This window comes from Saccostrea cucullata, unplaced genomic scaffold (genome assembly GCF_032062105.1).
Source record: "Saccostrea cucullata isolate Sc308-1 unplaced genomic scaffold, CSIRO_AGI_Scuc_v1 ctg689, whole genome shotgun sequence".
Lineage (NCBI taxonomy): Eukaryota > Metazoa > Mollusca > Bivalvia > Ostreida > Ostreidae > Saccostrea > Saccostrea cuccullata.
Window position 1 is genome coordinate 334,701 of NW_026929140.1, and position 18,091 is coordinate 352,791.

Below are 18,091 nucleotides of genomic sequence, written 5' to 3' on the forward strand. Positions count from 1 at the left end.
TTTTCTGTGTTTTAATTAGATTTCTTTAAAGTGTGTGAGAAAGAATGAAAATGAGGGGCCGGGCTGATCTGAGGGTGTCCTCTGAGTCTACATGTTGGGTCAACATTGCGTAACTGACTGCAAGTGATATCCGGCAGGTGCCCGTCTGTATATATATTGAAGTGACACCTATTGTCTTGTTTCTCGCTACTGCATTGCGCATTCACAGAGCTTCCATTTGTGTAGTACTTCACAGAGGTTCCGTTACCAGTCAGCGCCAGTGAAGTACTTCAAAGCGCTGCCGTTTGTCTACAATATTCATATTAATATTCATGAATACGGTGCTGTGTTTGAATAAAAGTCTTCTTTTAATTAAAAAATACATTGCATGTACACAATTATTTACTAAATAATTGTTTCCGATTAACCCTTTTTAATAAATAAAATAAAAAAAGAGTTAACAGTATGGCTTGTCAAGAGCTTTTTTTATATATAAATCTGATGGTAGTAGTTATTTTTCAAAATGAAAGGAAGATAAAAGTCACATTTTAAGTTGAACATAAGTGAGTAATTCATTTTCCTGTAAACGGGTATCAATATTTATAAAAGGAAGGGAGTCTACTGAATCATTCGTGACAATTATTATTGTTGTACACTAACCGATCGGCAGTAGGACTTTATCACAGCGAATAAATACTGCAGCGTAATTAGAACCAGTAAAAATAAATAAATGATAGATTTTCTTTAAAGGGAGTTCAAGTTTATTTTCATTTAATGCATTTGATGTCTTTAAGAAAACATATGCAGCTATGACACCGAAATTCCCGGTACATGTGAATTAAGCGATGAACATAATTATGATTTAAGTGAACTTGCTATCATTCTGATTGACAAACAACCGCCCCCCCCCCAAAAAAAAAATGACAATTGCATTATTAGATATCATATTATAATTCTCAGTAACTACATGACTGTTATCAAATTTTAGCGCCACGTGTTTAACCAGGGACCTATATTAATATATAGGTCCCTGGTTTAACATAGAGATCCCTAATTATTCTAACTACTTTCTTGTTTGAATTTATGAGTATTCAATCTTTACACATGATTTTCTGTAATCATGTGCGCGTGTGCTAAATAAATAGTAAATGAAACTTCTATGAAATAAAACTCGGACTTAAAGCAAAATAAACCGGTATTATTTTCAGCTGTCGGTGTTCATTTTATTATGCAAGCACATAGAAATATTAAAATTTTCAGTAATCCCCATGTTCATTTTCAAATTATATGTTAATTTAACATTAAAGACATCTTTATTTGCACAACAAATACGTAACCTATCAAATTTTCAGGTGTGGATCGAGATTTATTAGACAGAAACTACTATTTATCATGATGTTTAACATTGGTTGGATAAATTTTGAAAAACTAAATTTCAAAAATACTTTATTTTTATAATTAATTGGTTGATATCAAAGACAAATAAATCAGATATCAACTTTCTTAATTAAATATGCATAGAACACTTAAACCTTTTGAAAATTCCAAACAAAGTATGCAAATAATTTAATTAATTAAATGAACAAGAGGCGAATTTCAGTTTAATTGTCGACGGGTAGTGTCAAGATACTTGAACCTACACATTTTAATTTGAAAAGGGTTTAAAAATAAAGAAATTTGAACATTAAATTACAAAAAAACTTTTTGAAAAAAAAGCATCAGTGTCACTCAGGATTACCTCAGTAGCCACAGTATTAAACCTCAGAGCTACTCAGTACCAGCTCAGTGGCCTCAGAATGACCTCAGTACCCCTCAGTACTTCCACAGTAGCAACAGTGCTAACCTCAGTGTTCCTCAGTAGCACAATAGAATGCACAGTGAAAACCTCAGTGCTACTCAGGATCTCCCAAGTTTTTCAGTACCGGGCTCAGTACCACTCAGTACTTCCTCAGGGTTTTGTTGGATTCTCAGTGCTTTTTAGTTACAGTAGTGCTGGCAATACATATTACTTCAATTGCAAGTATCGATAAATCTTGCCTAATTGAAATAATTCTTAATATATTCTAGACAATGAAAATAGTTGCCTGAATATCTGGTAGAGTTATGTGATCAAATATTCTGCTTCCGTTGCCTTGGGTACCAATAGTTTTGAGACGCAAAAGTATATGACTTTCAAAACCAGTAAAGTCTAGATCATCCTTATTAAAGATTGTCACGTTATGGATTTGTTTCCAAACATCTGTGGAATAGTTGTGTCTGTCCTTAAATGAATATCCCTTGACTTTCATGCCACAAAATTTGTTATTTCCATCATTACAAGAAATTGAGTTAGCATTAAGAGTCGCAAGGTTTATAACCAAATCAGAAGGTGCAAGATCGAGATTTAATTGGTCTATTCGTAGGTTCTGATCTACATAGGGTATGGTGAACTGCAATTGAACATTGGCAGTCTCTCCTCTGGCAATATCCAATCGGGGCGTCAAAACCTGCAAATGAAAATGAATAAATTTAATAAAAGTAAGTATATAATCATTTATTCATACATAAAAATAACAGTTTTCTTCCAAAGCAGTTTTTAAAAGTCAAAAAATGTATTCGGGATTCATCACATACTGCAACAAATTGTGGAAAGACTTACTAAGAGTTGGTACATGCAAGGTAATTGTTCTGTCTGTCCTGCGAGTGTGTTTCTACTGAGTTTGATTCTTTAAATCGCTGATAGATTGTTTGGATTCAAACGCGTTAAGCCTTTATGCATCTTATTGTTTTTATCAAATGTTTACCACAGGCATAGGATCGTTTTGATATTTACTGCATTTACCTAAACAGTTTATTGCATTATAATGAGGAAGATATAAAAACTTCGTCTATTGCAATGAATATCGTATTGTCCTCAGCGTTGCACTTTGGGAATATGATTTTTTATGGTTGGACTAATTTTAATGCCTCCCTTACTACAATGTATTAATTGTAAATTGTTTTTATTCTGGCTGTGTGTGTTCTGATATTTTTGAAATAAAATATCTTATATTACCTTTATTCCGGCGAAAAACAAAGGGCTAGATTTTGTTATACAAGCAACTCCATCTTTCTTGTGTTTTGCCCCAACGACACATTGGATCTATTTATTAAATCAAAATTAAAAGTACATAGGTAGGAAGAGCATACTGAAGAAAATAACATGGAATGTTTGCACTATTTCTGTATCTCATGTTTTGTCTTACGTACCATGGATCCAGCTTTTTTGTTGTAACTCAGTATGTGGTATGCTGACAGTAAAGCTGTGTCCAGCGAGTCAGAAGCTACAGTTTGGCCTTTCAGTACTTCGGTATTATCTACATACCATGATATTTCGTAGAATAATAGATTGTTACTTAGTGGGGTAAAACCACACTTGAGATTTACACTAGGTTCATATAGTGTTAGTATTCCTTTCGTAGTAGTTTCCCATGATACACCGTGATAGGAAACAGTAGGATCTTGTGGAACTTCAGTTACACCTTAAATCATAAGTAATTTTATTAAAACCAAATTATCTACTCATTTTTTCGCAGTGCTGTTATGGCTTTCCGGAGCTTAAAATCAATTTAAAACGTAACACTGCATATCAAAGTTAATTTTGAGCTGTATTTTTAACTTATGTACTTAAGTACGCCCAATTCATATAGAGAGTTATCTAGGCTATATGTAAACATATTTGTTATATCAGATGACCTTGTTTTCTACTTTTTGGAATGTGCCACATAAATCGCTTCGGTGAGGATTATTAACACAATTATTAAATACTGTTTTCACATAAATAAACTCGTTGCATCCTTGTGAACCCGAAATGTGCTTGGGAAAAGTTATACTATTTCTTTGGTACGATTTATTTCACATTAACTTCAACTTACCGACAAATCTGAGGGTATTTTCCGCTCAATATCGTCATATGTTTTAAAACAAAGCCATCATACATTTTTCCCAAGCAGGTTTCAGTTAGAGGGGAAACTCCTCTTACATATTACCACAAAAGATATTAAATAAATCCTCATTAATAACCTGCGTCAGGCTCTTTATACACATATTATGAATTCTGTGTCCGTCCACGGGTATAAAAAGGGTATTTGTCAAACACGCTGACTCTTAAACAAAAGTAATAAAGTAAAGTTATCTAAATTGTTCGGATATCTTAGATTTTTGAAAAAAATTACAAAAAACAAGTTTATTTAAAACTAGCATTCTGCATCTTTATATGCAGATTGATATAAGGTGTAAAGTTTATGACACTCTCCCCATCGTTGCAGCTCAAGTATGCGGTGACTTGACGTCACTTTCAATTATGACTCATACATTTGTAGTTCAGAGAAGTGCATGCACAGAGTACACTACAATATTCTCTACGAAGCCTTATCGTACCTGCGTTATAAGTCCCCTACCATGAACTGGATGGAACTATATTTTTCCTAGGAGTCTGTCAGTCCATCCTTCCCTCCGTCCGTTTGTATAGCTGTCTGTCTGCCAGTCTGTCTCACTTGGTTTTTCCGCACTATTTTTTTTTTCTAAACGCTAACAGATACTGAACTGATTTTTTGGTATGTGAGTGTATCTTAACAACTTACTGTAACAGGTCAAGTTAAAATTTCGTTCCACTTCACTGACTTTTGACGGAATTATAGCATTTTCCTTTTTTCATAATATGGTTTAAAATCGGGTTCGTGCTGCACTAAATTAATGATCCAAACCAGCTTGTATTCTAAAGAGAAAAAGGAATACCGGTAAGCTTGTATTCTAAAGAGAAAAAGGAATACCGGTAAGGGACATGTATTGCTTATGCAGTACTCTCAGAATGCTTGTTACATCTGTGAAGTTTAGTGTATCTGAAAACCAGAAGTCTCTGTCGAGACTAAAGCACTACTAATGAAGACAAAAGTAGCAGTTGGGACTTGAAACTTGAAAACAGCAATGAATAGCATAATGATGCTTGATTGAGCTCATTTTGTGGCAAGATACTGCAATAAAACTACAGCTGTAGGAGTAGCTATTAATAAACTTTTAGAGTATATTCAATTTTAGTAACCATGGCAACATCATTCATCGAAATAAAAAATCAGAATTATGCATCTTAGTGTAGTCTACTAGTGTGCAAAGTTAAATTGAAATCAGACCAAAACTGTAGGAGGAGTAGCATTTTGAAAGTTTTTCACAGAAATTTCTATTTTTATTTTTTTAGTAACTACGGCAACACCGTTAATCGAAATCTGAAATCGATATACAGAATTATGTATCTTAGTGTAGTCTACTTATGTGCCAAGTTATTTTGAAATCAAACCAACTATGGCAACACCGTTCATCGAAATCTAAAATCGATAAACAGTATTATGTATCTTAGTGTAGTCTACTTATGTGCCAAGTTATATTGAAATCAGACCAAAACTGTAGGAGGAGTAGCATTTTGAAAGTATTTCACAGAAATTTCTATTTTTAGTAACCACGGCAACACCGTTCATCCAAATCAAAAATCAATATATAAAATTATGTATCTTAGTGTACCCTACTTGTGTGCAAAGTAATATTGAAATCAGACATAAACTGTAGGAAGAATAGCATTTTGAAAGTATTTCACAGAAATTTCTACTTTTAGTAACCACGGCAACACCGTTCATTCAAATCAAAAATCACACCGTTCATTCAAATCAAAAATCAAGACAAATAGTTATGTATCTTAGAGCACCCTATTTCTGTGCTAAGTTATATTGAAATCAAACTAAAACTGTAGGAGGAGTAGCATTTTGAAAGTATTTCACAGAAATGTCTATTTTTAGTAACCACGGCAACAACGTTCATAGAAATCAAAAATCAATACACAGAATTATTATGTATCTTAGTGTTGTATACTTGTGTGGCAAGTTATATTGAAATCAGACCAAAACTGTAGTAGGAGTAGCATTTTGAAAGTATTTCACAGAAATTTCTATTTTTATTCTTTAGTAACCACGGCAACACCATTAATCGAAATCTGAAATCGAAATACAGAATTATGTATCTTAGTGTGGTCTACTTATGTGCCAATTTATATTGAAATCAGACCAAAACTGAAGAAGGAGTAGCATTTTGAAAGTTTTTCACAAAAATTTCTATTTTTAGTAACCATGGCAACACCGTTCATCGAAATCTGAAATTGATATACAGAATTATGTACCTTAATGTAGTCTACTTATGTGCCAATTTATATTGAAATCAGAAAAAAAACTGTAGGAGGAGTAGCATTTTGAAAGTAGTTCACAGAAATTTCTATTTTTAGTAACCATGGCAACACCGTTCATCGAAATCTAATATCGATATACAGAATTATGTATCTTAGTGCAGTCTACTTAAGTGCTAAGTTATATTGAAATCGGACCAAAACTGAAGGAAGGAGTAGCATTTTGAAAGTATTTCACAGAAATTTCTATTTTTATTTTTTAGTAACCACGGCAACACCGTTTATCGAAATCTAAAATCGATATACAGAATTATGTATTTTAGTGTAGTCTACTTATGTGCCAATTTATATTGAAATCAGACCAAAACTGTAGGAGGAGTAGCATTTTGAAAGTATTTCACAGAAATTTCTATTTTTAGTAACCATGGCAACACCGTTCATCGAAATCTGATATCGATATACAGAATTATGTATCTTAGTGTAGTCTACTTATGTGCCAAGTTATTTTGAAATCAGACAAAAAGTGTAGGAGGAGTAGCATTTTGAAAGTATTTCACAGAAATTTCTATTTATAGTAACCATGGCAACACCGTTCATCCAAATCTAAAATCGATATGCAGAAGTATGTATCTTAGAATACCCTACTTGTGTGCTAAGTTACATTGAAATCAGACTGAAACTGTAGGAGGAGTAGCATTATTAAAGTATTTCACAGAATTGTATTTTTAGTAACCACGGCAACAATGTTCATAGAAATCAAAAATCAATACACAGAATTATTATGTATCTTAGTGTAGTATACTTGTGTGTCAAATTATATTGAAATCAGACCAAAACTGTAGTAGGAGTAGCATTTTGAAAAATTGTTTACAGACAGACAGACGGACAGGCGGACAGACAGACGAACGGACGGACGCCGGACGCGTTACTATCGCATAAAATCTTCTGGTCTCTGACCCTACTTGTGTGCTAAGTTACATTGAAATCAGACTGAAACTGTAGGAGGAGTAGCATTTTGAAAGTATTTCACAGAAATGTCTATATTTAGTAACCACGGCAACAACGTTCATAGAAATCAAAAATCAATACACAAAATTATTATGTATCTCAGTGTAGTATACTTGTGTGTCAAGTTATATTGAAATCAGACCAAAACTGTAGTAGGAGTAGCATTTTGAAAAATTGTTTACAGACAGACAGACGGACAGACGGACGGACGGACGCCGGACGCGTTACTATCGCATAAAATCTTCTGGTCTCTGACCAGTAGAGCTAAAAACTACTTGCTGCGAAATCTGCGACGAAATATTATTATAAACTTAGATACCGCGATATTAAAAATAGATTTGATCGCGAACAATAAACGACTCACTTCATATTTCATTCCCAAACAACGAACTATTAAAATTTTAAGCATCGGTGATAAGCAGTTACTGGAAAAAGTGTTACGGATTTTGGTACGCTCATTCGCACGGATTAAGGATGTACAACACACCTAACCCCGAAATTTCCTGTCGTTTAATTTTCGTTATTTTTGTATATTTATTACATGACTATATCTACTGCATGTATGCACATTTTGGACAAAATCATTCGAGTGGTTTTTGGACAGGAACTTCCAAAAGTGACTCCCCTTTAGTTGTTTACAAGGAGAGAATATTTTTTATCAACGAACTACTTAAACCTTGATTTTCAAAAAAGCCAGGTTAGATATAAATGTCAAATTTCATTGACTTATTTCTGTAACCATTTAACACAAAAACATAGTCATCTTTTTGATACACATATCATCAAAACAATTTTTAAAGACCTTAAACTGAAAAACTATGAATTATCTAAGCCTTGCAAAATGTGTATTTTTCAAATTCAAACTTTTTTGTGAAAAAAGCTGTCGTTTAATTTTGGTAAAAAACTTTCTTTAGGTAGCTGGTAGTAAAAATAATCTTCATAATTTTTTGTATAATTTTTGTACGACCAGTTTTGATTTAATAGCGGAAAATTACCCCCTCCCCCTTTCTCAATAAATCACGTTCCCGCGCGTCTTTCAGACGGGGTCGATCATTTTCTATGAATCTACAAATACACATTTAAAAAAAAATCAAATTTGATTATTGCTTTTGCTTAAAAAATATATTAACTTACAAATTTAAAAGTTCTTATATGTAAAGCGTATTTAAATGTAGATTTTTAGGCAATTTTTGAATACCCCTACCACCCCCACCCCTTTCATTTTTGCGTCGCAGACCATTAGCGTTTGACGAAACGTCGTTTACAGTGCTAATATACTAGTATTTCGTCATTTGAATCCCGGATGAAATGCATTTGTTTTTAAATTCATTAATGCAGAATAAATATTGACTACTGTTTTATATGTATCAGGAAAAAAATACCGAAGGATTAATTTTAGTGTTTAGTCCATACATGTTTGCGTTATGCATTCCATATCACATAAAACCTGGATACGAATTCAAGTTATGTTGAACTTGAATATGTTGATTTTTAATTTTATTTCTTTAATTTTATTTATTAAAAAAATGGTGTATGTTCAACTCTCCTGTAATATAAATGGAATAACTGTAGTTTCTTTCATGTCATTATTTCAAACGAGACAGTATGTGGCCGTGGGGACACATCGACATTTGCATATAGGTACAGTACTTGGCCATAAGTGAGTCATAATTTTATTTTTCCACTATATATTTCATTGAAAAACACATTTTTCTAAGATATTATTGCAGTGTCATTTGTTGTTTTTTTTAATGTCTAAAACACCATTAAATGCAGAATTTGTTGTAGTTTCTTCACATTATTTCAAAATAGTTTTATCTTTATGCATTACTGTGAAATCACAGGTCAAGCGCAAAACAAAAATTTTAAGATTTCATTTTGTTAAGAAATCATAGTAATTTGAGGTTAGAAAATTTTGTCTTGACAATATTTTATAATTTATTCTCAATAGTTTAAGTATCATTTTGTTTATCATTTAAGATAAGAACATTTGAATACTAGTAATTCTGCATGTTTCCGTGAAAAAAATCATGAAAATTGAGCTAAAATTGACTTCACAACAAGTTTTTAGAAAAATAGGGTTTTCAATGAAATATATAGTGTAAAAATAAAATTATGACTCACTTATGGCCAGGTACTGTACATCCTCATAACATATTGTACGCATTCTTTCAATGTCGTTGCTTCTAAAGTTAAAATGAAAATTCCGTTTTCGTCCACATTAACTTCAAAATATCAAACATTAAACTCTTCATCTATTTCAATTTATATCAAATCGCACATTGATGTTTTAAAAAAATCTTATAGTTACAGGCTACGTTTTGTTTTGATTCGAGGAAATGCGAACCAACATTGTTGACAGTGACAGAAAGTCAAACGATTTGCTTCAATAGGATATTCATAAATGCAGATAATTTCAGTACTAGTGAACAATTCTTTTAAATTCTACATGTATACTTACATTGTATATATGAGGTCTATATATTATATTAAATTCTCGGATTTATCAGGTCTTGCTGTAAATGCATCTGATTCTAGATCTATGGAAAACCGTGAATAAAGGGAGGAAAATAAACATCTCCTACATTTTCAGAGTTGTTCCTCTTTGATCAGTAAGGGTCTGAAAACAACATCGATTTCACATTGTAAAAAGTTTTTTGTTTGTTTATTGTTGTTTTATTTGATTAAAGAAGAAAAACAATATTTATATCGTAAATGCACAAATAGTAATGAAGACCATTAATCGGAATGTTATATGCCCTATAGCCAATTGTATATAATGAGAATTTCGGCAATGTAAAATAAAATTTTCAGAATAAAAAAAATGCTGCTCTTTGATCAAGAATACAATTTATGTATATGAAATGAAATGAAATGAACATTTAGGGATGGAATTTTATGTCTTGCTTTTTACGGAGTTTAATCGGGTTAGTAAAAAAAACATACTTATTGATTGAGTGCGCATAAGGAAAGCCAAGCCCCATATCCAATTTTTCTTTTATGATTGATATACATCGGGATCGTTTTACTCGTCAGATTGACGCTTTATTTTTGACGTTAAATTTGACGTCACGTCAAACGTTCAATTGAAATCGCAAAAGTTATCTCCCCAGTGTGTTGTACGTCTTTAAAAGGAAGTTGACGCCAGACTCTACTAAAAAATGAATCTCACAATATGACATGCCCAAATAATAGATTACAGATACGGATAAACTGGCGGAGGGACACATATAGAAGACACACAAGAGTAAAAAGTTCAGTCCCCTCTACTTCGGAACAGATGTTTAAAATATCAATATTACATCTACATGTATGCTAATTAAACTATAATACAATACAAGTAATAGCTTTTCAAAAAAGCTTGCCTGACTATGCAATCAATATCTATAGAACTTATAAGCATGATAATTTTAAGTTATTTATATAAACGTTTACATTGGGGGGGGGGGGTAATTATTTCACTAGAGGAAATTATGGAAGCGTCGCACAAAACATCATGCAGTCATTTTAAGTTGTTTGCTACTTATCAAAGCAATGGAAAAGGAACATTGAGATTTTATTAAAAGGTATATATTTTATATGTGTTAAAAATTGTTTTGTTCTATTTATCGTTTGTTGTATAAGGACGCCACCACTTGCCTGTGGAGGGCTATAAATATTTCACTCAGGACCAATTAGCAGTTACAAGTATCTTTTTCGTGCTAACACTACTGCGACTCGGGACTTGGTTTTATACGGTCCCATCCTAAGGACCGATCTCCATGTGCACGTCCCGCAGTGGATTCGAACCTGCGACGTAACAAACAGCTCATCATCCCGCGACCCTATAACTGGTTTAGAAGATATAGTAGGGAAGTGAACTAATGTAATAAATGCGTGATTGAAATTGTAAAGGTTATATACTTATTTTAAAATTAAAATTTAAGATTGGATTCAACTGAATAGACTATATCGGGAAGGCAGCTGAAAATATGATTACTACAAGAAATAAATGAATCGTTATGATTAACATGCAGAATATGTTTACTAGATATGTTGGGTATGCCAGAGCATCAATAATTGTTGGAAACAGCCCGTTATGCATAAATGACCCAACATATTCTAATCCTGGAATAATAGGGACACATTTAATAAGTCTGTTTTCTGTATTTCATTGGAGGGAGAATTTTATCTCCGAAAACGGGGGGAGGGGGGGTTGCTGTGGGCCCGGGCGAAATATGATCAGAAATATGTATATTTGGCCAGTTTTCCTTTAAAGCATTTTTTTTCGTTTCGTTTTATTTACTTTAAATGATGTAAGTTTTATCTTCTTTCACAATATCACCGAATTATCGATATGTTTTTTTCCAAAGTTTGAAATCGCGATTAAAAGAACAGACTTGAAGTTTTCATTTCCATGTTCAGTAGAATCATCCAGGAAAAGGGGCTCGAAGATATACACGTGACATTTGGCGCAAAATGATTGTGACACCCCTTACCTAGAAGACAAATGGACTAATCCAATAATACAGAAACGCAGAAAAAAGGTCAAAAGGACATGTCCGTATATGAAATCGCATGAAATAAATAGCTGCATGGAAAAAATATAAGTAATAAACACATCCGTATATATTGTATCAGTAAGATGGTTATTTTTTTCTGCTAAATCTTTTGTTGAAAAGCAAGTAACAAATTCCAGTGATTATCAGCATGCACAAATTTTTGCTGGCTAACTGTAACCTCTTAGCTTCGCACCTTGGAAATATCAATCCTTATACAGCCTGACGCCGTGACGTCAGGCAATTAGTATATAATTCTTTGCTGAAGTTCTGGGTTAATATCCAGGACTAAGGTATTTCTTTTTTGTAAGAGTGTGTTGTTTTTATAGGTGGCTTTTTGGGGTTGAAAACATAAAATTATTTTGATTTCTTGCCAAAAGGCTATAAATAGACGACGTAGAAAATTCGAATCACTACATGAAGATCTCCCTATTGCAAATGATTGCACGACAGTGTGTCAAGTCACTTGCTTAATATCAGTGATAATCTAGTTACCCCTTGATATATACATGTTGTTTATTTTCACTTAATCAACATCCAGGGAGATTGCAAACGATCTCAGATTATAGGAATTTTAGTATCTTATGTAATGTGTTAAGAATGTCAAAAGAAACACCTTTTAATTGGCAAGATACAAACCTTGGTTTGATGTTTACTTTAAGTAACTGCCATAGAAAAAAAATTAGATAACCGCAAAACTTAAAAGAGCAGAACTTCTTTGTTTAAAGGTGATGTCAGAATTGCAACTTTGAGTAAAAAAAGGTAAACTTATCAGTGCATATTTTTTAAAGAAAGGTTGAAGTGTATGTTAAAATTATTGTTCTCACTGAATGTAAATTGGGCTGTATAAATAAGGTTCTGAAATATGATACAATTACATGTATAAAGATTTAACAGAAAGTAAAGGTTTATTTTACTGGCATTTCAACATCATATTATAACCCATATTGGTATAGTTCATTTGAACATAATTAACTTTATTCAACATTTTGTAATTTTTTTTGGTAAATGCTGCCTTTTAGAATACTTATTAGATTGCTGATATGTTTATCATTTTAGATTTATCAGTATTTGTCATCTGAGTAAAAGCAATACAAAATGATCTAAGTAAAATATTTAAATTTGCGGTGCTTGACCATCTAAAACTGGAAAAGAAAAAAGAAACATACTTACATTGTCCGCTTGGTTCTACAAAATGTTAAAGAAGCACCATGAGAAAAAACATACAATGAACACTCATTTCACTCGACATCAATGCATTTTTTTCTGATATTCATTATGAACATTCGGTTATTTTTACTCGTGCAAAAATATGCTTGATTTATCTTCAAAGAAACTTACCAAAACAGTAAGCTGAATTACAGAAATCCACCGGCTGTAGCTTATAAACCATATAAGTATTGCAGTTTTTAACTTCTATTTCGATCTTATCAGCACACTCACTAGCAAATCCAACTTTGCAAGCGTCAAGGGTACTTATACCATTCACAGGTGGGTGTGTGCCTGAGATGGAGTAATAATTTTAAGTGTAAAAGAATTATTAGATATTATATACATGTATACTGTATTAATTACTGTAAATGTTTTATATTTAGCATGTACAATATTTGGCGGAAATTGATGTTTGTACAAGTTGGTGTTGATTTGATTTAGCGTTTTTCTTAATGTTCTTATTTATGTATACAAGTACAAGACTTTAAGCGTTGTACTTGAACTAACGGAAGTTTCTTTCTGCCAAAAGCGCTAAAAAGAATACACAGCCAAATATAATACGTTTACAGTAATTTATTAAATGTGTTATTATAATATTTTAATGTTCCAATACGCCTAATCATGTAATCCAGAAGGCAACAGAAAAGTTTTAAACGTTATTAATGACTGAATTACGATTGGTGTAGTTTTCTATTTTATCAAGGACAAATCTGTTCAGAAGGGACTACAAAGAGCGGAAAATGCTAGTTACAATAATGAATCAAAACAATCACTCCCTTGTATTTATAGGGAAATCATATCTCAAGCCTTTCTTTGCGAACTATTAGAAAGCTACATGTGTACCTTCCGTTTCTATTTTTCTATGTTTAGGCTGAGAAGCTGCTAGCAGATAGGCAATGCCTGGTTGCATTCAAAGTTGGAAGTAAGTGCAATCAATTTTATTACTCATTTCAATATTTTCTGAATTTAACTTAACATATCCATTTACTTTAAAGGGACATAGACAATGTTTCAACTGAAATTTTCGAAACCAATTTCAATGTTCACTTTTCCTAACAAAGGCAATTCTAATGATCAGCAAAAGTTTGACCACCATTTGTTGATTTACAAATGAGATACAGAATTTAAAACTCTTCATAATGTAAACAAGACCTATGCCTTGTTTTTGTTTTCATATAGAAATATCACATTTATAATAAAACGAGGTTCAGTAAGTAACAAGAAACTGTCTAATCGTATTAAGAATAAACTTCTTTTTAAAAAAGAGAAAAACTGCTTTAATCAAACATATGATTATTATTAATATACAGCAGTTAACTTATGTACAAATGTAAACAAAAACATGGCACAGCCCTTGTTAATATAACAAAGGTTGGGAGCTATAAATCTCTGTCATATCAGAAGAACTGAAACTCAATTTTTTATGATAATTAGAACACTTTAGTTGAGTATTTTTAAATAAAAACATTTTAATTTTTAGCTAGAGCTGTGTCTATGTCTCTTTTAGCAAAACAGGCTGGTGAATGTTTGGGTGAATAAGTATATGCGTTAGAAACAGAAGGGATGTTAATTATATCTGTGTGGATGGCATTTATCTGAATTGATTATTCAGTGCATTTTGTTATTCCAACATGTATTCCTACTTTGCATTGCAAAAATATAGACCAAAGATTCATAACCTTTGTTTCTTACGTCACAATGACTTTTTAATCCGATGGACATTACATTTAAAACACGTACAATTTAAAGGCATTTTCAGAAGGAGAAATAATCTATTTTTTTTTAAATCTACTGATGAAAAATTGAGTAATAACGACAAATTTTAACGTTAAGTTATACTAGTAGCTATGGTCTCCTTTCCCTGAAGTATACCGGAAGACTTTTTCGTTATTGTTCCTCTATGAGTATGAATATTGAGTTGTTTGTATGGAATCAGGATTGGAAGTATTCTATCCTTGACTTGCAATGTATCTGCATGCTGCCTTATTCAAAAACCAGAGGTAAAGAATCATGCCTTCTAAAAGTGCTGAGATTATATGATACAAATGATTTGAGATTATAATGAATTGTCCAATCAGACTCGCTCCAGTGAAAAACACGTTCCTTAGTATTTTTTTTCTTTAAAACACGTTAAAACTGTATTTAAAGTAATTTTACCCTCCTATGATGTCATAGATTTTTGCAAAACTGTAATTAATTTAAATTCATACCTAATAGAACAATATCTCTTGAAAGAATGCTTTACAATAGGTGTAATGATAAATATTGTTAAGTTAAAGAATTTAAAAAATGCATATTTTCTATATTTAATCAATTATTCAATCTTTAAAAAATGTTGACAAGGGCAATAACTCCTTGCAAGGTCTCTTCATTCAGGCATTTGCTTTATTTTTAAAATAGTTTCCTTGATATTCACAATTCAAAGGTATCTTTTACGTAGGAAGTATTTAGGAACACTCAGCATCAGAATTATGCATTTTAACCAGTTTTTACATATTTTTCATAATACTGTTTACAAAAAAATGTGCGATTTTTTTATGTTGACATACACGTCTGTTTACACTGTATTTATTTTTCGCATCTTAAATAATATGGTGACCTATACATTTTTTGCAATAATTGGAAAGTTTAATGTATTTTAAATGAAAATAAATGCAGTTTATGTACTTTAAACCTATAAAATCATGAGGGTGGAATCACCTTAAGTCATTTTCAGGAACTGTGTAAATCTAATGTACATGTATACAACATATTGTGTATTAATCTTTTTTATTATTATTATCAAATGTTAAATATTATCTTTATTATTTTTTTTCTTTTTTTTTCCAATAACTTTGTAAATAAACTTGAGAGACTTATATTGTTAAACTTACCATTTAACCAGAGTGGAAAAAGTGTCCCACAATTGGTCAATGATGGAGGAGACGTTGGCATTTTCGAATATTTTCCTCGGTACCATCCGTAAGAGAGGTGATAGTCACAGAGGGGAGCAGAATCCATGGAATACGAAGGACTTCTTCTAGGCAAATCAGGGATCTCTTTATATACCTGTTCAGAGCATGGGTTTTCTTGTCCTTGAAATATTAAATTTTTTATAGACAAAAATCATACGTGGAATATTGGGCCATTTTAAAAAACAATGTTTAGTTGCTCTCTCCTTATTGACTAACAATGGCCCGAATCAATTTTGTTTTACATTCCAGGATAAGATACTATATTCCTTAGCTTTAATTCTTCTGATCACTGCAATAAACATGGTTAGATATTCTGGAAAAAAATTCCACCTTCCGTTTAACCAACCTAATAATTTTACCCTGATTCAGGAGAAGAAGAGCAAGCATTTTTTTCAAAGATGGTATTGATCAATGATTTAAAAACACCCTTGAATAATTGGGGAAAACTTTAAAGGTAGAATACCAATACTCTTAAGTATTTTAACAAAACACTCTCCGAATCATTTAGAGTAAATTATTGCAAATGAAAAAGATAATTTTTATCAAAATAATGATTTAAATGAATATTGCAATGTAAAATCTACTTACCACTATTAACTGATACTGGGAAAAACAGAGGAAAGTAAAATAAAATGAAGGCTTTCATCTTTGACTCTCACATGGGTACCTTGTAATATTCAGTCATTCGATATTGATGCTATCTGTTCTTCTCCTGATAACAATTACCTGCAATAACTCTCACATATCGTATATATGTTGCATAATGAGGAAACAGATAGATGTAATCAAGATCTTTAAACAAATAAAGGCGTTCCTTCTGACAAATTAAAGAAATCAAAATATTTCCACATATCAATTTACATGAAAAAATTCAAAAAGAAAAGTTATAGCAGCATCAAATGTAGGATGATTTTTTTTTCTTATTCAGAATTTATAAAATAATCATTATTCAAAATTGTAAAGGCGTGCATGTCAGTCACTCAACTTTTATTTTTAACTTAATCTTGTAAATAACATTTAATTGGATCGTGGAAAGGTGAACAATATGTTAAAAGGACCTTTTTTAAAGATTCTTGGGCTACAAACATTCAAATGTTGGTACTTGAAGCCATTGTAACCTTAATATTTTTTTTCACGCATACAATAGAAGAAGTAAAGCGATATACATTTTCGAGATTTGAGCAAAAAAAATATTTTTGCATATATTTTTCTTTATAATAGGCTTCGTGATAGGGAGACCCGGATTCGATTCTCGTTCGCGGCGCCGCGTCATACCTAAGACGTAAACAAAGGTATTGACTATTCCTTCGCCAAGAGCTCGGTACTAGAAGTGAAAGTCACGGGTCTTTCTGTTATGACCTTAAAAACGTAGGTCCCGTGTCATAGTAGGAGTCGGCACTATTAAAAAAAAAACCACTGCTCAATGACCCTTAGAAATTAGTATAAGTCTAAATTTGAAGCCCTACACCGGCATACGGTGACGTCTTCATATGATTGAAAAATTCCCGAGAGGGACGTTATACAATATACAATCAATCAACAATCTTTATGAAAATAGATTTTTTAGGTTCTGAAATTTGAAATTTTCTGAAACCTAATACTTTCAGAAATTTAACAAAATTAGCAAGGGTGTTGCAAAAATCCAAGTTTGTCAATCAATTTTCCCGTTTGTGCGTCACGGTGTCGTTTTAATATGAATTATTATACCTCTACTTATTATTCCCTATATAAAATTAAGTGATTAGATCTTAACAATTCCCCAGAAATCGCTCTGAATTGGCTAATCCTCGTGCGTTCGTTTTTCTGAGCTAACCCCTCCGTCGAAAGCTAGTCATGCTAATTCGCGGTTATAGTTTTTCTTTGTGACGTCATAATAGAAAGACGCAAACACACAATGCTTCGTGACGTATTTCGTATAACAAAACGCGACAAAGAAAGACGATAACAACAAACAAAATGCAATGATTGTATTAGAATTAGGGAATAAATGTCTTCTAATTTGGTATTTGCGACAGTTAATGCGAGATTTTATTCACTTAAGAGAATAATGATTAGTTAATCTGTATGTCACAGGTAGCGAAGAGTCAAGTCTCAACCAGGACTCGAACCCAGGGTCTCTGGCGTACCGTACCAGTGGTCTTACCACTGAGCTCTTAAGACCTGATATATTGACTGACCTTCATGCACCTGTGAACCCGGTGACATATTTCCCCTCT

General features: G+C 32.2%; 1 protein-coding gene across 1 annotated transcript in view; it reads right to left on the reverse strand.

The window, feature by feature from the left end:
* LOC134279895 (uncharacterized) overlaps nucleotides 1–16,584 on the reverse strand; it is a 147,629-nt gene extending 131,045 nt beyond the window's left edge. The window contains exons 1-7 of the mRNA XM_062762311.1: nucleotides 16,464–16,584; nucleotides 15,795–15,989; nucleotides 13,051–13,212; nucleotides 12,883–12,897; nucleotides 3,208–3,479; nucleotides 3,014–3,100; nucleotides 2,064–2,465 (exon numbers count right to left, since the gene is read on the reverse strand). Coding sequence (XP_062618295.1) covers nucleotides 2,064–2,465; nucleotides 3,014–3,100; nucleotides 3,208–3,479; nucleotides 12,883–12,897; nucleotides 13,051–13,212; nucleotides 15,795–15,989; nucleotides 16,464–16,521 — 1,191 coding nt within the window. The 5' untranslated portion in view covers nucleotides 16,522–16,584. The remainder of the gene's footprint in view (nucleotides 1–2,063; nucleotides 2,466–3,013; nucleotides 3,101–3,207; nucleotides 3,480–12,882; nucleotides 12,898–13,050; nucleotides 13,213–15,794; nucleotides 15,990–16,463) is intronic.
* Between the last annotated feature and the right edge of the window lie 1,507 nt (nucleotides 16,585–18,091).